The following is a 26035-nucleotide window of genomic DNA, read 5'->3' as shown; positions in this document are numbered from 1 at the left end:
GCAAAGTCAGGCACAGTCAGAGGAAGGAAATTCCACATCCCCGCCGCTCTCCCCTTTAAATGAGAAACCCACAACTGGCTTTGCCGGAATTGCCGCGAAGGTTCTTTCAAGCGAAGGAGATGCACTGGCTGCTCAGACAGAAGGACAGACTGACAGACAGCAGCTGAGGTGGGGCTCCCTGCCTGCTTCCAGAGCTTTGCTGAGCTAAGCCCGGCCCGTGGTGTGCACCTGCCAGCCAGGTGACTTCAAGAGGTCAGTGGGTCCCTTCCCCGAGAAACACGTTGGTTATGAAAGTGGGGAGCCTGGCAGATTCCTTCCCTCCACTGTCGATTGCTCCAGTTTGACCCTCTGCCATTTAGGGGCTCCTACCTCTGAGCCCTCAATTGTTCGGGGAGTTTCCCAGTAAAGGTAAGACACTTCTGGGCAGTTAAGCCCCTTGGTCCCCCTGTAACTAAATGATTGGGGGAGGAAGTAGCCTCCTCTCCGGCTCGGGGGCTGTGCTGCTGTCTCTAGGCTTCCTGTGGCTTCTGAGCTCGTCTCTTTAGGTGGTGGATGTCTATGCGGGGAGTTGGGGGGTGGGGAGGGACAGCTACTGGCACCCGTGGGGTTCTGGACTCCTTTCCCCTGGAACTCCAACAACAACTTGGGCTGTGAGTTCTACCTCCCAGATGCCCCCAACAGGCTCCCTGGCCATCCCTTGCTCACCAGCTGGTAGAAGGTGACCTGAGGTCCCTCGGCATCATACAGGAACCACCAGGTGGCAGCAGCCACTGTGGCCAGGCCAACGTACACTGTGGGGAGGGCAGGAAAAAACTGGCTACAGTGGACACCTCTGGTTTTCTGGCATCCGTTTCCCCTTCCTAATAATTTGCTGGATCTCTGTCAGGGAACCACTCTCTCCCTTTCTGAGCCATGTGGTTTGCACACTACTGCGGGAGTAATAGGACAAAAGGCTCTTTCTTCTGCTTTATTTGAGGTTGTAACGGGGCAAGTACGAGGGCTGGAGCTGCGGCAGCCATCCTGCCACCCCAAGGGGCACCTGCATGAGAATGGAGCTGAGGCAGAGCCAAAATATGCCAATGATACTGTCTGAGGGCTGGGTCCAGCCATGCTTGAGGCATGATCTAATCTCTTCAGTTACACGAGCCCACAGTTTCTCTTGGCATAAGCCAGGCTGAGTCATACTGGTCTGTAGTTTGCAAGTGTAACTGATACAAGGGTCTTAGGAAGCTCCAGGAACCGCAATGAAGACTGGGGCCCCACTCACCTCCAATAGCCAGATATCGGAAGAAGAGCCAGCCACTGATGAGGGCCTCCCGAGGGTTCCGGGGCCGCTTCTCCATAATATCCAGGTCTGGTGGGTTGAAGCCCAGGGCCGTGGCAGGTAGGCCATCCGTCACCAGGTTCACCCAGAGCAGCTGCACAGGGATCAGGGCTTCGGGCAGGCCCAGAATTGCCGTGACAAAGATGCTGGAACCAGAGTCATGGGCTCTAGCCCCCAGCAAATGGAGGGTCCAGCTCCTACTCTTACCCCAGGCCCGGGAGCTCCCACACTATCTCCACAGCAGCCCCGCCTCACACTGGGCCGCCCCTGCCCCCCCAGTCCCAGCTCTGGCGCCTGGAGAGACCTGCCCTTTAGGCCTCTCCTCTTGAGGACACAAGTCCTCTTTAGGACACACACACACACACACACACACGTGGACAGTGCATGCCTGAAACATATACACATTTGTTCACAGATGTGTACAACAACCTAGCACAGCTTACACAATCCACAAACACAAGCAAACACCTACATGCTTGCCCCGACGTGCAGAGATGCAGAATTCTTACATAGCCAGGCAAACATGTTCACCGTTCTCCACAGGGATCACTCACATGTGAACCTAAGTGTGTACACAATTACACACTAGCACAAATCCTCATGCGAAAAGATGAACAAGAACTCACAAGCACACATGTACACACACCTCTCACTCAGGCACACACCCTATGTGCGCACACACACACACACACACACGAACACATTACTGCCCAAAGGTGAGGCAAGTTCTCCCATCTTGCAGGACTCTGAAAGTGGGAAGAAGGTCACGGCTGGAGGGCTGACAGGGGACTTTTCAGGCACCACCAGGGGCTGAGGTGCATCAGGGCCTCTGGAGAATGATGAGGCGTCCCCATCCCTCCCCACCGTGAGGTGGGACTCTGGAAGGCCCCAGCCTTCCAGGGCAGGGCACGGGGTCCCTCCATCCCTGCAGCCCCACCCCAGGAACAGGCATTTCCCCAGTCTTAGGGATGCAGAGCTGGTCCAGAGGGCTGGGAGGAGGGAACACAGGGCCTCACCAGACGACCTCGCCAACATTGGAGGAGATGAGGTAGCGGATGAATTGCTTCATGTTGCTGTAGATGGCCCGGCCCTCCTCCACTGCAGCCACAATGGAGGCAAAGTTGTCATCTGACAGTACCATCTCTGCCGCTGACTTGGCCACGGCTGTGCCGGAGCCCATGGCGATGCCGATCTCCGCTTTCTTCAGGGCTGGGGCATCATTCACCCCGTCTCCAGTCTGAGGGCCAGGTTACGTGGGTTCATGCCTGAGAAACTTTCCTTCCACCTCCCTGACTCCCCTCAACTCAGCCTATCACCAAGTTTAGGGGATGTCCCCGAAGAAGCAGACAGCTGGACAGAACAAATGGTGAGGTCATGAGCCTAGAAACTGATCTGGGGATGAGGCTAAGGGGAAGGCAAGGAGTGCAGATAAGGACAAGATTGAGGAGAAGATCGAGTCAAAGACCAGAGAGGATGGTGAGGTGGGGACAGGGATGAGGGTGAGTCAATGCCGAGAGCAGGGATGAAATTCAGGTGGGATGTGGGGTAGAAGATGAAACTGAGGTTAAGGACAAAGTTAAGCTCAAGTCAGGAATGAGGTGAAGGTCATGGCCCAGGTCAAGAGTCAGTTAGGTGCTGTAGTCAAGGTGAAGGCTGGAGCCAAGGTGAAGGGCAGGGTCAAGAATGGACTCGTGTTCAAGATAAAAAAATTAGATTAAGGTAGAGGTCAAGTCAAGGCTATGGTCCATATCAGGAATGATGTCATGGTAGAAGTTGGAGTTGAGGTCAAGGTCAAGACTGAAGGCCAGATCAAAGTTGAGGCCAACATAAAGTATTGGACTGGGGGGGGATCAATATCAGGGATCAGATCAGGGCCCAGGTCAAGACTGGAACCCATATCAGGGTTGAGCTCAGAATAAAGAATCAGTTTAAGATGTCAAGGTCAAGGTCAGGGACCAAGTCAGTGTGAAGATCAAAATAAGGTCAAGAACAAGTTTACAGCTGTAGTCAAGTCAAGGTTGGTGCCCAGCTCATTATCCAGATCTAGGCTGAGCCACAGGTCAGGATTAAGGTCAAGGTAAAGGACTGGGTTAGGCTGGAAGTCAAGATTATAAACTGAGGCCAAGTCAGGGTTGGGTTGAGGTTAAGAATCAGATCAGTGTTGATGAAGAGGTCAACAATCAAGAATGAGACAGAACAAAAACTGGGTCCAAACCAAATGTCCATCCAGAGGTGAGTGGATAAAGAGACTGTGGATGGGACTTCCCTGGTGGTGCAGTGGATAAGACTCTGCACTCTCAATGCAGGGGGCCCGGGTTCAATCCCTGGTCAGGGAACTGGATCTCACATGCACGCTGCAACTAAGAGTTCGCATGCCACAACTAAGGAACCCTGGAGCCGCAACTAAGGAGGAGCCTGTGAGTCGCAACTAAGGAGCCCGCCTGCCGCAACTAAGACCCGGCGCAACCAAACAAACAAGCAAATAAATAAATAATCTTTAAAAGAGACTGTGGTATATTCACGCAATGGAATGCCACTGAACAATAAAAAACCAATCATGTAACTGATACCTGCAACAACATGGGTAAACTTCAAAGGAAAGAAGCCAGACACAAAAAAGCACATGCTGTATGATCCCACACATATGAAAATCCAGGAGAGGCAAAACTAATCTATGATGCAAAAAAATGGGAAGGAGCATAAGGGAACTTCATGGGTTGATGGCAATGTTCCCTATCGCGTGTGGGGGAAAAGTGCACTGATGTCTGCAACTTACTTTGAAACACATTTAAGAAAAGATGGATGAAGGATGGGTAGATGGATAGGTACGTGATAAAGCAAATATAACTATGTTATTTATAGAATATAGATAGTGGATATTTATAGGCATTCACTATAAAAATCATTTTGATTTCTCTTTGTGTTTGAAATTTACTGTAATAAAATGTTGGGAAAAATAAGAATGAAGCAGAGGCAGCGGTCGCCCGGGTTGCTCTTCCCAAGGCCTATGGCAAGTGCCTCACCACCACCCTCGCCACCTCCCCCAGGCTCCCGTCTCGTGGCCTCACCATGGCGGTGATCTCGTTGAAGGACTGCAGGTTCTCCACGATGCGGGACTTGTGGGCGGGCTCCACCCGGGCGAAGCAGCGGGCCGTGCGGCAGGCGTGGCGCTGCTGCTCGGGGCTGAGGTCATCAAATTCTCGGCCCGTGTAGGCCTTGCCCGCCACGTCCTCTGTGTCCTTGAAGATGCCAAGCCGGCGGCAGATGGCCACAGCCGTGCCTTTGTTGTCCCCCGTGATCATGACCACACGGATGCCCGCCTGGCGGCAGCGTGAGATGCAGGCAGCCACCTCGGGCCGCGGAGGGTCCAGCATGCCCACGCAGCCCACGAAAGTCAGGTCCGTCTGCAGGGAGGGGGCAGATGCGAGTGGGGCCTGGGCCCTTCCTCGGCCTGCCACCTGCCCAGCGCTGCGGGCGGACACATGGCTCCCAGCCCTGGGGCCCAGCACCCACCTCGTACTGCACAAACTTGCTGCAGTTGTCTAGCTGCATGTCCTCCTTCCTTGGGGGTGCGTCCCGGGTGGCCAGTGCCAGGCAGCGCAGTGTGTCTGAGCCTGAGCCCCAGTCCCGGATCTTGGCCAGGATCTGCTCCCTGGAGGTGGTGTTCAGGGATACGGTGCGGCTCCCCACGCGGACTGAGCTGCAGCGCTCGATCACACTCTCAGGTGCCCCCTGCCGCGTGGGGTAGGGGAGGAGACAAGTCCGTCAGTCAGGACCCCTTCCCTCCCTCCTGCCTAATCGAGGAAATTGAGGCCCAGATAAGGGAAAAGGTCACCCAAGGGGACACACAGCAAGGCACAGACCAGAATCCATTCTTTGGAAGCTCGGAGAGGGAACCAATTAGGCCCCGCTGTGAGAAAGCCCAGAGGGAAGGGGGCTCACACAGGGTGTGACACCGTGTGAAGCCCACGCGGAGGCACCCTCCCCTCACCAGCCTGCAGCTGAGAAGGCCTGCTGCAGCATTCTGGGGGATGGGGTGGGAATGGCAGCCCTCCTGCAGGCCCTGCCTCCCTGCCAGCCTGCTGCTACCGGGATCCCAGTTCTGCGGGGTGCTCGGCAGCGGGACCAGGAACAGAGCCCTGCTGAGGGTGTGTGGGGTGTGGCTCTGGGAAGGTGGTCTTGGGGGTGCCGGGCTACTCAGTGGCCTTGGGGTCTCAACCCGGATCTCGCCCGAGGCCTGGGAAGAACCTCTGAATCCTCCATCAGTGCCTCCTCCCTCTCCTCAAAGGGCACTCCAAATGCTAGGTTTTTTCAGCAGCCCAAGCTCCCAATACAGAAGCTTGTCATTTCAAAAGAGGTTAAACCCCCCGCTGCACGTGAAGACGTGAACGGGGGTCTGGATGGGAGCTGGTTCCTTCCCTCCTTGGGACTCGGTTTCCGAAACACAAAGCACCAAAGTTGCACACCAACCACCTCAACACTCCCCATCAGAAGCAAAAGGGGTTCCAAGACCTTCCAGCCTGACCAGCTGTTCAGATGGGGAGCCCGAGGCCCACATGGGGGTACGGTGACCGCAAGGTCATGTGGCGAGGCAGTGCCTCTCAGCCCAGAGCTGGGACCACAGGGTGGGGCAGGCCTCAGCATCTGGCCCTGGCTTTATCTGCCCCACATGTGGATCCCACTCCCAGTTCCCCATGGCAGGCTGACCACCCTTGTTCTGGAGTCGTCGCTTTGACAGAGGCCCTCACGCCTCCCCCGGTCTCCCACCACTGCAGGCTCTGGCTCTTCAGAGGCTCCAGGCTGGTCAGGCAGGCCCACCTTCACAAACATCTTGCTGCCCTGGGCCGCCAGGCCAGGGTGGGTGGGCGTGCAGTACACTGACATGGACTTCCGGTCTCGGGAGAACTCCAGGGTGAACTCCTTCCGCATCAGCTGCTTGATGACCTGCAGGGCCCAGGTGGGTCAGGGCGTGAGGGGCAGAGCCAGCAACTCTGGCTGCTTCCTCGCCAGCTGCTCAGCCCCATGAAGAGCCTCTTGATCCCTGCACGATGTTGTCTACCCTCTTCTGACCCTGGCATTCAAGGCCTCTCTCCCCCTCTCCAGCCCCAGAAATGCCCCAAAGTTGCCATTTCCTGACCATGCTGTGTAATTCCCGACTCTGAGTCCTTGCCCACACTCAGCTTTTCCTCTCTTTTCCCCCTAGACCAGTCTTACTAGGGGTCTGAGGGCCCTCCTCCTCCCAGAAGCCTCCCATGACTTCATTCCCTCCCCTCCCTTCTCCAGATGCCCCAGAAGCCCCAGCCACGCGGCCTGTGGCCGAACCCCCAAGCTGCTCACCGCGTTGCAGGCCCCAGCTCGCTCCACCCGGGACAGGGCCTGCAGGTCCGTGTCAAAAACATTCATCTTCTCTACCAGGCAAGTCAGGGCCGTCTCCGTGGCCTCTCCCACCTTCTCATACACGCCCTTCGCCTAGCGGGGCCCAGGTACAGGGAGTGAGGGGCAGGGCGGCCCCCAGCCTCACCTCCCACTCGCTCCCTGCCCCCTGGAGCTCACTTTGCCAGAGTCACCTGTAACCTCCTTTGCACCAGGCCTGTGGGCCCTTCGCAGCCCAGCTGACCTGGGAAGCATCTGGCACTGATGCTCACCTTCCCTTCCGACCCTCCCTCCTCCCCTGACATCAATGGCCACGCACCTTTCCTGTCCTCTGAATCGCTCTCTGCTCACACTTCTCCGCTTCCTTCACCAGATTCCTCTTTCTAAACCTGCTGTCTGGGCCCTGCTCCTTCCATCCCCCCCCCCACCGCTCCCTGAGGCCTCATATGCCCCTGGCCTCTCCCATCCTTCATGGGCTCATGACGGCCAGGGCCCACCCAGCCCACTGCAACCTCTCTCCTGAGCTCCAAGCCCACAGGTACAGCTGCTGCCTGTTGGACTTTGTTCCCTGGGGACCCTCAGGCTACCTCTCCCCCTCCCTATTTTGCCGCTCCCGTGACAGTCCCAGCCAGGACAGCAACTACAGGCTACCCTGACCTCCTCCCTCTTTCACCTAACCAGTCACCAAGTCCCAGGATCTGGGCTCCAAACTCTCTCCAACCCAGGCCTCCTCCCCTCTCCCTGAAGCCCCAGCCAGGACTCAGCTGGCACCTCTCCGGCCTGGATGACCACAAGGGGCTCCTCGGCTCTGGTCTTGCCCAGTCTGTTCTGTCCTCCACACAGAAGCCTGGGTGATCTTCTGTGAATGCAGATCTGACCATATCACTCTCCTGCTCCAAACCCTTTGGTGTCTGTCTACTGCCCTCAGCTGGGCATCAAACTGACTTGGCCAAGTGCCCCCGCCCCACCAGGCAGGAGCGGCCTCCCACATGCTCCAGCCGCAGGGAAGAGCATTCAATGCCCGTTTCTGGGCTGTGCCTTCTGCTTTAAACACTTCTTAGTCTTGTCCCCCAAACCTCTTCCCCCAGGCACCCCTGGCCCTTCTGCCCTTTACATTACAGTCCGCCACAGCCCAAGAGCCCCGAGCAGGGTTCCAGAGCCAGTCTGAGGAAGAAGGAGGGGTGGCAGTGTGGAGTGGACAAGGATGGCAGTGGTCCTGGGGTGTGGCACTCCACAGGGGCAGGGACCTCCAATCCTGCGAGCTTTGATACTCTGGGAGAAAGGTCTGTTCTGAGCGCCTGGATACTAGGGAGGTCACGAAAAGGAGTAGGGGCCCACCTCGTTGTAGTCCAGCGCTGAGTCATTGCACAGGGCGCAGATGGTCGCCAGCTCCACCAGCCCGTCAAACTGCCCGCAGCACACAGGCCACTCCCCCAGCCGCCTGCGGAGCCAGAGCTGTCAGGACGGTGCCCTTGTCCCAGCCCCCGGGCAATGCCCAGCCTCTTGGCCCCCAAGAGGCCTCGCCAATGACAGCTCTCAGAGCTGTCCTATATAGCTCCGCCCACCAGGAAACCCCGCCCACCTGAGCCCCCTCGCCGAGCACTCACACTTCGCCCTCCGGGGCATACGTGGTGCCCGAGATGGTGAACTCGTGCAAACTGCAGGTACCCGCTTCGGCCTCGGCTACCACGAACATCTGGGGAGCGCAGGGGCGTGTTCAGGCAGGCCCTCCTCCCTGGGCAGCCAGTCTGACTAAAGCCTGACCCCAGGGTGGTGTCCTGTGGGTCTCCAGAGGAGCCACTGGCCTTCCCTCCCCCAGGGTCTTGGAGGTGAAGTGTAAGAGTACTGCGTCCAGGCTGAGGCCGGGCCTCTCTGCCCTGCCCAGGTGTGTCCAGTTCAGGCTTGTCCTTTGCTCTAGACCCATGAGGGACTTATGGCAGATTCTTCAATGTTCTGGGGCAGCTGCCAGCTTGACAGGGCCCTGAGCTGGGACAGGAAGCCTGGGTCCTTGCCCATCTCACTATGTAACCGCTGGCGGAGCACCTAAGCCTCAGTTTCTCCACTGGTAATGGGGAGAAAGTGGGATCAGAGTGCAGATGCCCCTCCTTGCCCTTCAAGGGAATGAGTTCCTGACCTCCAAGGGAGGAAACCTACATAGCATCCTGAGGCACAGACCCCTGTCCCCAGAGAGTGAGCTCCTGCCCACAGGGCCCAGCCCCTACCTGTGCCCCTGAGGGACAGGGGGCTCACCTCTCCCAGGGCAGCCCATGTCCTCATCTGTCAGCCAGCTCTGCCAGGGAGATAATTCTTGCTTCCTGGAAACTGCCTCACTGCACATTCCCAAGCCAATGGCCAGCCCAGCACCCAGCAGGTGCTCAATAAACATCCCTTCCATTGCACTTTCCTCCCTGTCCCTGGGGACAGCCCTCCAGCCAGCAGAGCCTCTGAGAAGTCAAGTTTCTTAGCCCATCATCCAGTATGTAAGGCCCCTACGACTTCCCTATACTGTGTTTTTCAAATCTTTATTTCAGAATCCCTAGTAGGACTGTTCAAATGAAGTCCTACTAGGGATTCTAGCAGTTCAGGGGCTGCAGGGCAGTAAAGCGTGCTGGTGCCCCCAACCCCATGGCAGCCCCTAATGGGCTTCTGTGGGGGACTAAGGTCTCAGATATAGAGCCTGGGTTTCCCAGGCCCAGTGGGCAGATTATGGGAGCAGGGGTGGGAGAGGAGTGACTGGGGCACCTAGGGAGTGGGAAATCCGAAAGCTTCACTGTCATGTCACCCACTCCTCTACCCCAGGGGCCTGCTGGAGTCTCAGCCAGACTCCCTGAAGCATGTGGGCAGCAGCCCAGGATCTGGGATCAAGTGCCAGGGAATGAATAATTCCTGCCTGGGCCCTTCCCAGGTCACTGGAGCCGGCGTATCTGGTGATAGGCGTTGACCACAGAGAGTCACGGTGGTGAAGGATAGAACCTGGGTCCAGTCCCTGGTCCAGAAGATCCCACATGCGGCAGAGCAACTAAGCCCGTGTGCCACAACAACTGAGCCTGCACTCTAGAGCCTGCAAGCCACAATTACTGAGCCCTCGTGCCACAAATACTGAAGCCCACGCGCCTAGAGCCCATGCTGTCCAACAAGAGGAGCCACCGAAATGAGAAGCCCACGCAGCACAGCGAAGAGTGGTCCCTGCTCGCCACAACTAGAGAAAGCCCGTGCGCAGCAACGAAGACCCAACACAGCCAAAAATAAATAAATAAATAAATTTCTAAAAAAAAAAGAAAAAGAAGAAAAAAACGAACCTGGGTCCAGGCCCAGCTTGGATCAGATGCCCAGGCTGTACTTGACCCTCCCCTGTGTCCTTTATGGTTACCTGGCAGGGTTTGCACACCCAAACTTCAGATGGGGAAACTGAGGTTCACAGATGGGCAGTGGCCTGCCAGGACCCTACAGAGTGACACGTGGGTCCTAATGATGCATGTCCAGCCAGGCTTTGCTGCTCTGCCCCATGAGAACCTGGATCTGCTCCCCACCATGGGGCAGCACGCAGGTTCTCTCCTCCACCTCTGGCCAGAAAGGAGTCAGGGACTGGCCCAGAGAGGGAGCCTAGCCTGCCAAGCATCACACAGCAATACCCAAGCTGGCTGCAGCCACTCACCCGGCAGACCGACATCTGATTGGTGGTGAGTGTGCCCGTCTTATCAGAGCAGATGACCGAGGTGCAGCCCAGGGTCTCCACGGAGGGCAGACTCCGCACGATGGCGTTCTTGCGGGCCATGCGCCGTGTGCCCAGTGCCAGGCATGTAGTGATGACAGCCGGGAGGCCCTCAGGGATGGCGGCCACAGCCAGGGCCACGGCAATCTTGAAGTAGTAGACAGCACCTCGGAGCCAGGAGCCGCCGTGGGCCGGATCAGCAAAGTGACCAATGTTAATGACCCACACGGCCATGCAGATCACGGAGATGGCACGGGACAGCTGCTGCCCAAACTCATCCAGCTTCTGCTGCAGGGGCGTCCGCTCTGGCGCCATGGCCGCCATCTGACTCCGGATCTTACCCAGCTCCGTGTGCAAGCCCGTGGCCACTGCCACACCCATCGCCTTGCCTGATGCAATGTTGGTGCCCTGGCCGAGGGATAAGGAAAGGGCTGGTTAGCACCCCAACTGGGGCGCAGAACCCCTGATCCCTTCAGGCTGGGGTTAGGGCTCTTATTCCCCTCCTTGGCTTTCTTTTTCTCCATACTTAGTGCTCCCAGAGGTATGCCACTATGTAGTCTCGAGTCATTACTGTCATCGCCGTGATAGTGTCAGCTCTATGAAAGCAGGGACTTGGTTCAGTGCCACATCCCCAGTGCCTAGCATGGGGGGCCTGGCACAGAGGAAGCACCAGCTGATACTGACAGTATGATCAACCAGCACAGCACAGCACCAACCCATCAAAATTCAGCTCATAAACGACCAATACAGCCACACAGGAGTGTGGCTAACCGTGATCTCAGGTAAACAGTCAATAAATATTTACTGAAGAATCCAGAAAATTTGAGCTGAAGTCCATCCATTCCCAAGGCCCCAGTAAAATCCCCAAGCCCTGGTGCAAGTGCCGGCCAGCCTTGAGCCTCTGTGTCCTCTGCTGTAAAATGGTCCAACAGAGGCCCGAGACACAGCTGCTCTGCGGAGGCTCATAACTTGGTCCCCTTCAGACAGGTGCACTATGCTGAGGCTGGAGGGAAGGTGGGTTTTGGTGGCCTCAGCGTCCCTTCTGCCCTGAGCCATGCAGCTCCTGCCCCCCCCTTACAGGACCCTCCGCTAAGGAAATGACCTGCAGTTAGCCAGGGCACCCTCCTTAGAAAGCTTCTAGTGACAGCTTCTAATGCCTGAACATGCCCTTTGGTGTCCCCTCCCCACCCAAGGCAGCTTGTCCAAAGCTTCCAGGCACCTAGGCAGGGTGCTCTCCTCAAGAAGAGCTGCGGGTGTATATCGCTTTCTCCATTTCTGTTCACTTCTGGGGAGACTTTAATAACTTAGTGCCCAGGGCCACTGCCAATTGGCCTGACACCTCCTTGTGGCCTCCGTGGGCAGCCTGTGAGCATCACTGGTTAAGTCCCTCTAAGGCCACAGGGGCTGATCCCTCCCACCAGAGCTGAACCCATCACTCTCCCTGAGAAGAGCTGGGTGGCTTGGAATCTTGCCTTGGGGATCAGTTTTCCTATCTGAGAAATGGACTGTTCCTGATATCCTCCACCATTTTGGCAATGCTTCTCCCTCTAGAGGATTCTGTTGAGGCAAGAGAGGCTCTGCCTCTCTCCAGTTTAAGGCAGGATAAGCCTAGCAGGTAGGAGGAAAAGCTCTAGAATCAGGAGTCTGGGTCCACATCCCAGCTCTGTCACTCACTGGCTGTGTGACTTGGGGCAACTTACTTAACCTCTCTGTGCCTGCTTCCTTGCTGGAAAATGCAGACAAGAGTACTTATTTCAAAGGCGCTGTGAGGATTAAATAAATTAATACAGGTAAAGGGCTTAGAACAGGGCCAAGCACACAGCCTTCAGTAAACACAGCTATTATTAGTACTGTAAGTTTGTACGTATTCTTAATAACTGAGGAGGTTCTTCCCCACAGGGCTTTAGCTGATTAATCTAAATGTTATTATCTTTATCATCATCGTCGGCAAAGGCCCCAGGCATCCCAAGCACTTACAGAAAACAGCATGTTCTTCTTGTCCTGGTTCACAGCTCTGGGGTCGGGGATGGCATCCGTGTGCTTGGTCACAGACACAGATTCACCTGGATGCGGAATCAGAAATGAGAAGCCCCACGTGAAGGCACCTCTGTCCCCTGGCCTAGCGGCCCCCGATCCCGGCCTCCAGGCCTCACCGGTCAGGATGGATTGATCCACTCTCAGCGTGGTGGACTTGATCTCGATGAGACGGAGGTCGGCGGGCACTTTGTCTCCCACTGTGGAGGGAGAATGGCTTGGCTGAGGGTGGCTTTTGGTGCCACCTCCCGGGAAAGCCAGGAGGGCTCCCAGGAACCAAGGCTGGGGCTGGGAGGCAGAGGCCTCAGCTGTCCCCTGGCCTGCAGTCCCCTTATCTGTCTGATGGGGTTTTGGCCAAAGAGCTTTAGAGGAATCCAACAACTACCCCCTCTGCATATATAATCAGAAAGAGAAGGATGGGCTCATCCGCGTCACATAATGAAAGGAGGAGACCCCCAACGCACCTGCCACTTCCACGATGTCTCCGGGGACGATGTCCCGGGCGCGGATCCGCTGCACGCCCTTGCGGTCCGAGCGGATCACCTTGCCCATCTCAGGCTCATACTCTTTCAGGGCCTCAATGGCACTCTCAGCATTGCGTTCCTGCAGAGGCAGGAAGGCTGTCTGTCCCTGCTGGCCCCAGCAGGCCACCCCCTTGGAGTGACACCCTTAGGGCCCGGGATGGATCTGGAAGCAGAGGACCTGCAGGATTCCAGGACCAAATGGAGGTCACACCTAGCAGCTGGGAGACCCCGGGGCCCAGCCCCACCACCGAGCCTCCCACCTGCCACACGCCCACGATCGCATTGGCCACAAGGATCAGCATGATGACCAGGGGCTCCACGAAGGCAGTTGTGGTCTCCTCATCCTCCTCGAACCAGGCCAGGACCTGCCGGGATCAAAGCTGGTGAGTTTCGGCTATGCCGTGGGCCAGGGTCTGCTTGCCATTCCCTTTGTGTGCTGGGTCTCTGTCTGCTCCCATTTTGGGGGAAATACCCCTGGGGAGCCCCGGACCTAGAGAGGTCTGCTCTCAGAAGGCCTTGGCTTAGGAAGTCCAGCCCCTGCAGGTAGTGACCACCAGAGCCCACGTCCCACCCCACCCACTTTCAGGGACGTGGGGCCGCTGTGCGACGGCCAGCAGGAGGCGTCGCCATCTGCCTGGCAGTGGTTCTTGGAGCAGGTGTGGTGCCCACACCAGGAGCAGCAGCAGCGTCACCTGGGAACTTGTTAGAAATGCAAATTCTTGGCGTCCATCCCAGACCTCCTGAGTCAGAAACTCTGGGGTGGGGCCCAGCAGTCTGTGTTTTAAGCAGCCCAGGTGATCCTGCTGCAGGCTCAAGTTCACAGTTCACGGACCAGAGGACCATGATTCCAGCCAGAGACCAGGCCTGGAGGCGCGAGACCTGGTTCAAGTCCGTTCCCACCTCTTGGCCCAAGTGGGTACTTGTCATCCTCTCCAGGCCTCAGTGTGTTCATCTGTTGCGTGGAGAGGGTACCAGAACGCTTTTGGCTCAGCTGTTTTGGGCACCTGCCTGGATAGACTTTTCTTTTTTAAGAGTCCTCCGTTTCCAAGGAACAGTGAGTGGCCAGGAGGGTCAGACACAGCTGGCTGGGCCCCTCCTGGCTGGAGGGGCCCGGAGCAGGAGTCACATGCGCCCTCAGGGCTCCATTCCCTGCACGACCGTTGGGTGTCTGCTGCTCAGCCACTGGTGTTCCCCTTCCCCACTGCTCCACTCTGGCCCCATGGCCCTGCAGGTCCAGAAGGAGTCTGGGCAGGGCGGATGGGGGACAGCAACGGGGAGCAGCCTCCACGAGGAGGCTGCAGGAGGTTAAGGCCCGAAGTCTGTCTGAGGAGTCTGGAAGTCACAGAATGTGACTCATAGCCGGGGTGATTTCGCCCCCCAGGGACATTTGGCAACATCTGTAGGCTTGATTGTTACAAGTGGGGAGTGCTACCGGCATCTGGTGGGCAGAGGCCAGGGATGCTGCTAAAAATTCTACAGTGCACAGGACAGCTCCCACCACAAAGAATGATCTGGTCCAAGAAGTCAGCAGGGCTGATGCTGAGAAACCCTGTGCTAAGGCAAGGAGGGGCGGGGTCAGACCTGTGCTTTCACAAGCTCACTCTGACAGCCAGGGGGCAGATGGGAGCAAGCTCACTCTGACAGCCAGGGGGCGGATGGGAGCAAGCTCACTCTGACAGCCAGGGGGCGGATGGGAGCAAGCTCACTCTGACAGCCAGGGGGCGGATGGGAGCAAGCTCACTCTGACAGCCAGGGGGCGGATGGGAGCAAGCTCACTCTGACAGCCAGGGGACAGATGGGAGCCGGGAGTCCAGGGCGGGGGGCTGTGAGGGTTTGGGCAAGGGCAAGGGCCAGGCAGGGGCCCAGGGAGGCCCACAGCTGAGAAGACAGCCCTGTGGCCCAGAGCCTGAGCCTCTGAGCACTGCCCTGCCCTGGTCTCCCTCCCGGGTTGCCCGATGCCATGAAACGGGGGCCCTACTTACGAAGGAGACCAGGGCCGCCAGCAGCAGGATGCGCACCAGGAGGTCCTCAAATTGCTCCAGCACCAGCTCCCACAGGGACTTCCCTGGGTACGGGAGCACCGCATGAGGCCTGGGCCCCTGACCGACTGACCTGCTTGCATGCAGAGCTGGGGCGGCCTCAGGACCACCTGGCCCACTCCCTCCCTACCATTTGAAGAGGGAGAGCCAGAGGCCCTGAGAGGCACAGATGGGCAATGCCGGGAGCGGAGGGATGGGGGGATTGCTCAGCAAGGCCCCACCCAGCCGGGGGGTGGGGAGGACACAGCCTGACAGTGAATGGCCCACGATGTTGTCTGGTGACCTCATAGGCCGCCCTGGCCCAAGGCTCACCTTCCTCGGTCGGGAGCTCTGCAGGATCCAGGCAGCCACGGGAGCCATGGGGAGACAAGAAATGACTGGGTTATAGAGTGGAGTCTGAGCAGCCCCTCCCCATGTGCCCACCGGGACCTCCACGATGGGCAGGACACATCACCCTAGTTCTCTGAGATCACAGAACAGATGGCTTGAGCCCAGATGCTTCCACCCCTCACCCTCACCTCACTCTGGTTGAGGAAGGTCTGGCGTGGCCTGGCTCACCCTGGGACAAGATGGGAGCCAGGAGTGGCCTTCTAGACCCTCCCCCATTGCACAGAGGGGTAACCGAGGCCTGGAGAAGAGACGGGACCCCCGAGGTCACACAGGGAGTTGGTAGTTCTCACAGCTCCCTGCACTGCTCTTTCTCCGATGCCCACCTGGTCCTGTTCAATGTCCCCCACCCACGGCAGGGTAGCCCCTCCCTGAAATTGAGAACATCGGCTCAGGCCACCTCTGACACACCTGCTTCTCCAGGACCACAGGACAAGGCCCACAGCACCGCTGTCCCTCTGAGCCCCACCCCATCCCAGGCTCCCCCTGAGCACGACCCCAGCAGCCAGCATCCCGGGCACTGAGAAACCCGCCACAGTTCACTTCCTAGGGGTTGAGTCTCAGCTTGTCCCCTCCCAGGCCCTCCGCTCCAGGCAAGCTCAGTGAGGACCCAGCCGGCATGCCCAGGCCCAGACCATAGAACATTTTGAAGAACCATGTTTCCAAACACCACCAGGACCTGCTGTCACTTTACAGGCTCCACTTTTATCTCCTGTTTCCCGAAGTACCTATGTTACAGGTGGAGCTGGCTGCCCCAGTACCTGAAGTCTTGGACTCTTCCCAACAGCCTAAAGGGGAGGCAGGTGGGAATTCCGACCCCGTTTCGCAGGTGCAAGAGCTGAGGTCCAGAGTGGATTTGTGGCTTGAACAAGGTCACACAGCCAGCAAGGGTATCTGTGGGTCTCTGGAAAGGGGCCCTGGACGGGCTTCTCCCTCCTCCTGCCGAGCTCGGGACCTGCCCACGGCTGTCTGAGGCCCCTCCCAGATCAAGCCTAACTGAGCCTTGCCTCCTCCTGTCTACCTCCCCGGCCCCCACCCCGGGTCGCTCGGGAGCTTGTTAGCATGCAGAATCCGAGCCCCACCCCAGGCTGGCTCTCCCTCTCTCCTCCTCCCTGACATGGGTCCTTGCCTCTGTCCACCTGCTTTCAGCTCAAGCACCTGCCAGCAATTTTTCCCATGGGCACCTCTCCCCTGACCATCTGTTTCGAAGGTCTGGGGTCTGCACCTGGCAGCTGAACCATGGGGAGTAATAAGCAGCCCACTGGGCTGCAGGAATCCAGGAGGAACACATGTAACCTAAAAATACACTTTCTAGCATTTTCTCCAAAGTCCTATTTTAGGCAATGGCTGACATTTTCCGTGGAAAATGTAATCTCCAGTGTCCTGCGTTGAGATTAAAATCAAACAGACTTTTCCCTTCTGATCTATTTAGCTGAGGCGAACAGGAAAGGCGGGGGGAGGGCCAGGCCTGGTTTCTGGGCCAATTCTCCAATGGAGCAGGGTCCTTTAGAGGTCATCTCAGCCATGCCCCAGCCTCATGGCGCACATCAGCCTGCTTCTGCCATGCTCGACCCAGGAGCTTCCTCAACCCCTCACCTCTGCAGGTGTCTTCAGGGTTCCTGACCTAAGGGACAGTGTATCCGTAAGTCTCACCTGAATCCCTCCTGCTGTCTCCCTGACCCCTCCCTCTATCTGGCATGTAGCCCCTTGACCACCATATTCCTCAGGGCTTTTTTGCTGGGTAGGAGTGAGGCCTGGGGTTGGGAATCATGTTATGGGACACACATACCAGCTCTAGTCCCCCCTGCAAGCTGCCCTCTGCCTGCAGGTCTCACCAGTTCTCCTTTCTCTCCCCTTCCACCTGGATCTCCCCTTCTGCTGACCCACAGCTCGATCCAGAGTCCACTCTTGGTGGTGGTCCTCATGCTGTTCCCCAAATACTTCTCATTCTCCCCACCTTGTGGGCACACAGTAGGACTGCACGTCCCAGCTTCCTGTGTGAGTTGCAAAAAGAAGGATGTATATTCGGGCTGGAATGTTGAACTGCTGGAGAAGGGCGCCGTCCAATGGAAATTTCTCTGATGATGGAAGGGTCCTATAGCCGCACTGTCTGATACAGTAGCCACCAGCCACATGTAGCTACTGAGCACTGGGAATGTAACTAGTGTGACTAAGTAGCTGCAATTTTTTTTTTTTTTTTTGCCACACCTTGTGGCTTGCAGGATCTTAGTTCTCTGACCAGGGATTGAACCCAGGCCCCCAGCAGCAGAAGCACGGAGTTCTAACCACTGGACCACCAGGGAATTCCCTACATTTTAAATTATACTTAATTTTTATTCATTTAAACTCAATCAGCCACACAAGGTTAGTGGCTGCCCTATTGGACAGCACAGTCTGGAGCTCTTTGACCCTCTGCTACATCAACCAGCACCTGTGCAATGGTGTCTGCTTTGTGAACCTGAGTCACAGAGTCGGGAGACACTGAGCCCCCAGATGAGCTGCACTGAGGTACATATATACAGTGTGAGCAAGAAATGACCTGGATTGTTTCAAGCCACTGAGATCTGGGGGTTGTTACTGCAGCATAACCTAGCCGATCCTGACCAATGCCCCCTTCTCCCCAGACCTGGCCTCTACCGCAAGGCTCCCCTTTCACCCCCATCCGCTGCCCCTGGGGGAGGCTCAGCCAGCCATGAGGTCACCACAGATGCCCTGCCCATCCCTGAACGAGGGCCATCCCTGCCCATGTAATGCACATGCTTCCGGTCCTGCCTGAGTAGCTGGCTCCCCGTGGGGTCCTGAACCTCATTTGGAAGACGGAGTACCCACCCCCACCCAGAAGGGCTGCTGTGAGGATCAGCATTAGTAGCATTAATATTAATAAGTCACATTTATTGAGCACCTACTATATACCGAGCAGTGTGCCAGGTGCTTTACCTACTTCATCTCCGGAGATAAACGGGAGGGCATTGTGTGCCCAGCAGATAAGAAGGTGCTCCACAAACAGAATAATCACTTCCTCATGTGCATTACTCTCTTGTGATTCTCAAATAACCCGGAAAGGAGGATACAATTATCATTCCCATTTTACAGAGTAGAAGTACAGAGAGGTTGAGTGACTAGTTCATGGTCACACAGCTGGGAAGTGGCAGGGAAGTGTTTTGAGCTCAAACCCCTGCTCTGGACCTCCTGCACTCACACCTAGGCTGTCCTGCCTTCCCACCCCAGTGGTCCCCCTGTCTCCCCCCAGCCAAGGTCACCTGAAAGAACGTAATATCCCATGTCCTGATTGTTGGGCTGGATGTCCTCATCCCATCAATCGGTTCATCCTTCTATTGTGGCCCTAGAGCCATCAGCCCAATCATCCCGGCCCAAAGGCTCTTCCTCACGAAACAGGTGGTGTTTTGGGGGTTACTAGGCCGTATCTGCTCAGGCCTGATCTGCTTCAAACTCCAATCCTGCCAAGACTCTGAACAACCCAGTTCTCCCCTCACGTGAATTAGTTCCAGGGCCACGGTGGGGGATCCAGGGGCTAGGAGAGCACCTCCTCCCCTTCCCAGGCATCCCTGGAAGATGCTGGTTCCCCCTTGCTATCTCCAGGCTGCATGTGGTGGGGCTGAGCCAGTTCCCCTTGAAATGATGGCATTGGGCCCTCAGCAGCACCAGATGCCCCATTTGTTAAGTGAGAATGCCCTGGCCCTGCCCACCTCTTGGTGCCATCTGCCAGGCTGCATGGGCCAAGTCAGTAACAGGAGGTGCTGCCCCTCCCAGACCCCAGCTGGGCCAGCCTGGGGGCATATGAGCCCCCACTATTCTTGTCTGGACCTCTCACACGGTGGCTTCTCCTGGCCGAACTGTGCTCTGGGTCACTGTTGCCAGACTGAACCAGCCCACGTCCACAGATGCCCGATGCGGAGCTGGCCCGGAACGGCCTGGGATGTGATTAGAGAAACTCTGCAGCTTAGAGCAGAGAGCCTGGTCCAGAGGGCTGGGGTTCAAATCCTATATCTTGGTAGTTCTGTGGCCACAGGCAAGTCACTTTAACTCTGGCTGTGCCTCAGTTTCCCCATCTGGAAAATGGGGGTAATAATAGTAACTACCTCATAAGGTTGCTGTGAAGATAAAATGATGTAATATGTATGAAGAACTTAGACTAATGCACAGCACATGGTGAATGCTCAGTAAACATCAGCCATAACAACAGTTAAGAGGATGGAAGCTCCAGTGTCCCTAGCACCTGAGACAGCACCTGGCACACAGTAGGTGCTCAATAAAACTCTGTGAATGAATGAATGACCCTGCCCTGCTCACAGACCTTCAGTGGCTCTCCTGGACCTACAGGATAAAGACTAACCTTAACAGGGCTTTCAAGGTCTTCCTGGATTTGCCCCAACCCACCCTTCCAGAATCACTCTCATATCTTAGACGTCTGTCCCTCCCTCTGCCAGCCAAGTGAGATGCCTCAGGATTGCTACTACATCCCCTGGTTTTGCGAAAGCTTTCCCCCTCCACGATTTTGTTTCGCCATTTTTTCTGTGCAGGGTACCTCCCCATTTCCTCATCTGAACCTCCAGGAAGGCTTCTCAGAAAAGCTCTGCTCTCAAGGGTCATCAATGTTGCCTTCTGCTTCCCGCCCCGGAGCACCCCCAGGGCAGGCAGGGGCTGAGTCACCCCTGGGTCCACACAGAGCCTCAGTGAATTGTTTATTCGGTTGCCCCATGGTTCAGCCCTGGACCCTGGGCCCACAGCCCAGAGCCCAGGAGAAGGGGGGTGCAGGGCCAGGGCTGCCCCCAGGCTCCACACACCACCTGCTCCCCTAATCCCCCCTTGACTCCTTCCTTCTCACAACACTGGAAACTGGTATTTCGGCTTCTAAGTGTTGGTTCCAGTTGGGAGAGGCGAGTGCTCACCAAGGTCTTCCTCAAAGGTAAATTTACAGAGCAATTAAATCCTCACTCACAAAGTCAGGGAGAGACCTTGGCTGGCAGACCCCACCCCGCCCTCCTGGCCTGCCACCGTCTCCAGGCCCCACCCGGAGTGGATAACCTCTGCCCTGCTGCAGCCTTACTGGCTGACCAGGCCCAGACGCGAAGTGTTTGCTGGGCATCCTCCGTGCTGTGGGCAGACCCAGCCCCGCCTCAGGGAGCTCCTGGTGCAAGGGCTTGGGGTTCTGCAGGGGCAGGGCTGGTGCTGTTCCTGAGAGGGCGCACTAAGGCTGCCCAACAAGGGTGTGAGAAATGGGGTGAAACCTGAAATACCTGCCTCAGATCCGAGTCAGTTCACATCTGCAAGGCCCTTGGGGGATCTCAGGGGCCTGTCTCTACCCTACTGACAACACTGGGGCCAAGGAAGCGGGTACCTGGGCTGAGGGCAGGAGATAAGGTCAGAGTGGAGACCCCACCGGCAGGAATCTAAATCCAGACTATCCCTCCCACCTGGCACCCCTGGAGCTCTGGTACCCACTGTACAGATGGGCAGGCTGAGGTCCAGGAGGGCAGGCTCCAGCCCCTGTCACAGCTCCTCCCCCAGCTCCCCTAAACAGAGACACCGCCCCTCCCCCGCAGAGACTTCCTGGGACCTCGCCTGACTCCCACATCCGTGGGCTCTGGGGTGGGGGTGGCTTAGGTGTTGGCCCGCCCGCTTGGGGGGACACCCCCAACCCAGTCCTGCCTCCTGCCTAGGCTCACGTCCAGCAGGGGTGATAGGCAGCCCATCCACGGACATGAGGAGATCAGATGGCTCCTGATGACAGGAAAAAATGCCCAACATGACTGGCAAACAGAGAAATGCAAAGTAAGACTATGAGAGACCACTCTTCTATGAGATTGGCGTCCAATAACACACTGTGCTGGTGAGGTGGTAGGGAAACGGGCAGGTCAACTGGTGCAACTTTATGGAGAACAATTGAGCAACAGCAGTCAAAATTTAAAATACACATGCCCTTTGACCCAGCAATTCCCCCTCTAGGAATTTATCCTTTGGAGATATTCACAGTGTGTGAGATGACATGGGGACAAGGGTGTGCCTTATAACGCGTGTGTGATAACAGAGGCTTCGAACAACCCCAGAGCCCATCAAAAGCTCGGGGGAAGAAATGCTGGAACAGCCACGTGATGAAACTCTGAGTGGCCACGAGGAAGCCCAAGGATGCTCCACGTGGAACCATCTGCAAGAGTGACTCTGTCACGTGGAAAGCAGGGGCAAAACAGCCCCCCAAATCCACTCCCTTTCATGTAAAAAAGATCATCGATCACAGACCCAGAGGTGTGTGTGCACAGAATATCTTGGGAAGGAGATACTGGGGTGGCTGGGAGTGGGTGACTGGGGACAGGGCTGGGGAGAATTTACTATATACTTTTTGTACCTTTTGAATGTGGTACTGTGTGCACATTTTTATTCAAAAAAATAAGTTGAAGGGATGTAGAAAGGCCCCTCCAAGAAAGCTGAGTCCTGGGCACCTCTGGGGTCTGCAGAGAAAGGCGGCTCACAGGAGGCCAGGAGTCTCCCACTTACTGCCCTGTTGGAGCCTCAGAGGGCATGGCTACTTGCTGGGGTTGGGACAGATGGGGGGGAGGGAGGTGAGACTCCCAGTACACTCACTGACTGAGGCCCCTCCCCCAGCTCTGAGGAGTGGGGAGGGAGGATCCCCAGCCCCTGCTTCCCCTCTTCCTGTGCTGGCAGAACTTGTGAACTTCAAGACTTAAGCAAATGACTTCCTTGTGGTTTCCAGCCTAACGACCTTGCAGGTGCATAGACTCCTGGGGTGGGGGAAGGACACTAGTCCCTGGGGTGTTCCCTCCACCTGCAGGTCCCGCCCCCTCCCCCCCACCCCCGTTTCTGGCCCAGCTCCTTCTGCCACAAGAAGGGATGGCTTGGTGTACGCAAACACTCACAAATGTCTGGCATGGGTCCTATCGTAGCCTCACTTATGATGAGCAAATAGAGGCACCGAGAGGCAAATCGGTTTATCCAGGATCGCACAGCTATGAAAGGGCAGAGCTAGGGCTCACAACCCTGTCAGCCTCACCCCAGAGGCTGCGCGGGTAGAGAACGCGGGACACCCGCACCTCCTCCTCAGGCTGGAGCTCGGCTGGGGGAGCACGAGGCAGGAAGGGGCAGCCGGCTCCCTTCTCCTCACCTGATGACTTCCAGAGCCCTGGAATGCTTCCCGAGGAAAAAGCCCTTGGGGGCCCCGCGGGGGCCGGGGGCAAGGCTGTACTAGCTCCTGTCTAGCTGACCCCAGCTCCTAGCACAGGCCCCAACACCAGGGTCCCAGAGTCTGCAGAACCGATGACCCCCTTGAACAGACGGGGGAACTGAGGCCCAGAGAGGGGCAGGCAACCAGTACCAGCTCTACCACTTACTGTGTGACCTTGGGTAAGCTGTCTAACCTCCTGGTGCCTCAGTTACCTCCTCTGTAAAATGGGGATGACAACAGCTGTTTTCATAGAGTTGTTTTGGGGAAGGAATGAGACAAGAGGTGAAAAGTGCTACAAGACCAATGCCTGGCACGTAGTATCAATAGGTAGTCAGTGAACAGGAGCTTTCATTTTTACTACCATCGAAGCACAGAGGAACCAGAGGAGCCCAGGAATGGCCCCCCAACTTTTCCTACCACCCTCCCCAAAATGCACATCCACCTCTCTGGACCTACACACTGCACCAACATCCTTATTCATCACCCCACACAGATGCTCAGCCGCCAGGGCACCCCCAAATCCTCTCACCTAGACAAAACAACATGGGGGGAACTAGAGGCTCCCTCCTTCCCAGCCACCTTCCCCTCCTCCTGAAGACATGGGGGGCCAGAAAGGAGAAGGGTGTTGGCCAGGGTAACGCAGGGCAACATCTGTGTGATTCTGGAGGCAGAACCAAGGGCTGGATCTCCAGCTTCCCTTGGGAATCAGGACTCCCAAGCTGGAGGCCACAGCAGCACAGAAGAGGCGGTGGAACCCCAGACCTGCTGCCCCGACCCCCAGCCCCACCCATGGGCTGGGGGACCAGCCCCGATGCCCTGCGCTCCTGCAGTGAGGACACCCTCCCTGCCAAGTCACTAGTAGGGGATATTAAATAATATTTATCTCCCTAGTTCCTCCCACAGCTCAACTAAATATAGCAACTAATTTTTTCGAAAAAGGATTTCTGCTCCAGAAAGATAATATTTATATAAGAGGTGGTTGTCATAAACCAATACAAAACCCAAAGCTCCCTTTCTGACAGCTCTTCGTAATTTTCAAGCCAGCCCTGAGCAGTGAGACACACAGGCCAGAGAACCTTCCTTCCGGCTGGCGGGGAACCCTGAAAGGGTGAGGCCCCAAGTTCAGAAAGGGCGTCGGTCCAGGCTGCACTCTGGGGATCGAGGCGACATTTCTCTCTGGACCCCTAACACTCTGCCCCGTGCCCTGGGGGTGGGCCAAAGGGGTGGCAAATCCTGCCTGCAAGCGACCTGGGGAGGGACCTCTACATCTTCTACCATCTCTGGGTCATATCTGGACAGTACCGGCACTTGCCGTGCTTTTCGGCAGGTGGAGAATCCCACACTCCTTTGAACATGAGGAAGAACGATACCTTTCCCTCCCAAACAGCAACAGCATGAAGGCTCCCTCGTTGCCCAGAGATGGGCAGGCGTGGCTCCAGGTCACCCAGGAAGGAAAGGCCTCCCCAGGCAACTCCCTGAGTGAGGCCTTGAACCTGCCACCCCCAAGGAGGTGGGTCTCCCGCCTCAGCAGTTCGAAGACCCCACCGACTCCGCCAGCCACATCCGCCTGGGGGTGCAGAAAGAGGAAGACCTGGGGGTGGGGTAACCAAGCCTGCCAGCTGACAAGCTGCACCTTCTGGGCGTTTTACTGAGCCCTCGTGGGAGACCCTCGGGGTCAGCTAGGAGGCTGGGCCTCAGAGTCCCCGGCTGGTCCCTCGCCGGCCGACCCCGATGTGTGCACCTGCACGACTCCGGCCGACTGCGGCGGCGCGGGGATGCAGCGCTGAGCGTCGATGGGGGTGGGCGAGGGCCTGCAGGAGTGGACTGGGACGCGGGTGGAGGTGGGAAGCCCGGAAGGGCCGCACAGGTCCCTGGGCCCGGAGAGAGGAGAGCGGGGCAGGGGAGCCAGGCGTCCGGTCTCCGAACCCGGAACCCGCACCCCCCCTTCCCCTACGAAGGTACCGCGCAGCCCCGCCGGGAGCCCCAAGGGCATCTGCAGAGGTTTCCGGAGCCCTCGCTTCCTGCCTGCCCGCCCGCCCGCGGGGGCCGATGGCTGGGAGGGGAGAGGACCGCTCCGCAGCCGCGGTGCCGCGGCGGGGGTGGGGGGGGCGCAATACGGAGACCGCGGCGCACGCGGCCCCGGCTGCCCCCGCGTGGCCCGCGCTCTCACCGTTAGGACCATAGCGCTCCCGCGCGCCGGTCACCTGCTCCGGGCTCAGGCCGCCCTCGGCAGTCACCGAGAAGCGGCGCAGCACGTCGGCGGCCGGGAGCAGGTGCGCCTCCTCCATGCCGCCCCCCCCGGCAGTCTGCGCCGTCGGCACAGTCGGGGTCGCCTCTCCGCGGGGATACTGCGCGGGGGGCTCGGGCCCCGACGGGCGCCGCGCGAGGCCAGGACCGCGCTGGAACCTTCCCCGACGGCAGTGGCGGCGGCGGCCCCGGCCCGCGCCAGGATGCTGCGCCCCGGGCTCCCTCCCAGGGGCGGGGCAGCCCGGGGCCCGCCCCCGCACTCACACCCCTTCCGGCCGCCCTCGGAGCCCTCCGCCCCGCCCCCGCAGGGCCCCGGGGCGCGGAGGCTGAGCTGCCTGCCCATTCTGCAGAAGGGGGAACTGAGGCCGCCCACGCGGAACGCGCTGAGCTTGGGGGAGCCGAGCGAGCGTGGTCCGGAAGGGCCTCGACCACTGTCCACAGGGCAGAGAACTGGGGAGGGCTGCTGAGCGCGTGTCTCTGAGCTGCCTTCTTTTGAGCCCCCTTGAGTCCTGGGAAGTTGCAAAACGGGGATGTCCATAGAGGGGCTTCCTACCCCCCTACTCGAATTTTGCAAAGTGTGACCCTGGGTCTAGAGGGAACCCAAAAGCCTGTGAATAAGCAAGACTCCTCTGGAGATTACTTGATGTTTTCTTCTTTTGATGTTTATGCTTGCTTTATTGTTTTCCTAAAGTCCAGCGAAGAGCGGTTATTCCTCACACAATCAGAACCTCTAACAATGACCCAGGATATAAGAAAGTAAACCAGTCTTGCTACCTTACACTCACACCTTCACCCCAGCAGGAAACGTAACTGCCAGGTGGGATGAGGGTTCCCTGGAGAAGTCTGAGGGTGTGGGGTGGAGGCCTCTGACCAGGCCCCCAGGGAGAGTGACCCTGGCGCAGGGCAGGGGAGGGAAGAGGAACCCCTACTCCGGTGCTCCCTGAGCTCCAGTCTGTCCAGGGGTACCAGGAGGAGGGCTGCAGGTCAGGGAAGCAAACTGTGGGAAGGCAGAAACCACTCACCCCGCCAAAGGGAAGAGCAAAAAAGAGCAATCTGCTTGCGCCGCTCCAGCTTGAGAGACCCAGCCAGTCTCACCCACCCACCATCACACCCCTACCGGTGGCCTCTGCTGCCCAGAGCTCTGGGATCCACCTTGGTGGCCCAAGGTCAGAGATTCCAGGACTGAGCCCACTCAGC

General features: G+C 57.7%; 1 protein-coding gene across 6 annotated transcripts in view; it reads right to left on the bottom strand.

Moving 5' to 3' along the window:
* The window catches only part of ATP2A3 (ATPase sarcoplasmic/endoplasmic reticulum Ca2+ transporting 3), a 33934-nt gene extending 8941 nt beyond the window's left edge, over positions 1–24993 (bottom strand). For 4 of the 6 annotated variants that reach the window (XM_057536951.1, XM_057536953.1, XM_057536952.1 and 1 more), the window contains exons 1-17: positions 24762–24993; positions 15319–15336; positions 14950–15032; positions 13228–13332; positions 12908–13046; positions 12563–12643; positions 12387–12472; positions 10353–10817; positions 8305–8393; positions 8036–8138; positions 6662–6793; positions 6143–6268; positions 4838–5056; positions 4393–4728; positions 2341–2561; positions 1268–1470; positions 706–791 (exon numbers count right to left, since the gene is read on the bottom strand). In XM_057536951.1, coding sequence (XP_057392934.1) covers positions 706–791; positions 1268–1470; positions 2341–2561; positions 4393–4728; positions 4838–5056; positions 6143–6268; positions 6662–6793; positions 8036–8138; positions 8305–8393; positions 10353–10817; positions 12387–12472; positions 12563–12643; positions 12908–13046; positions 13228–13332; positions 14950–15032; positions 15319–15336; positions 24762–24879 — 2610 coding nt within the window. In that variant the 5' untranslated portion in view covers positions 24880–24993. Of the gene's footprint in view, positions 1–705; positions 792–1267; positions 1471–2340; positions 2562–4392; positions 4729–4837; positions 5057–6142; positions 6269–6661; positions 6794–8035; positions 8139–8304; positions 8394–10352; positions 10818–12386; positions 12473–12562; positions 12644–12907; positions 13047–13227; positions 13333–14949; positions 15033–15318; positions 15337–16154; positions 16214–24761 lie in introns of those variants that run through there. The other 2 variants (XM_007177426.2, XR_009006437.1) reach the window with 2 other exon arrangements.
* Positions 24994–26035: the final 1042 nt, after the last annotated feature.

This window comes from Balaenoptera acutorostrata, chromosome 20, assembly GCF_949987535.1.
Source record: "Balaenoptera acutorostrata chromosome 20, mBalAcu1.1, whole genome shotgun sequence".
NCBI lineage: Eukaryota > Metazoa > Chordata > Mammalia > Artiodactyla > Balaenopteridae > Balaenoptera > Balaenoptera acutorostrata.
The sequence above is the reverse complement of the archived record's forward strand: the minus strand, read 5'-3'. Positions and strand labels throughout refer to the sequence as shown.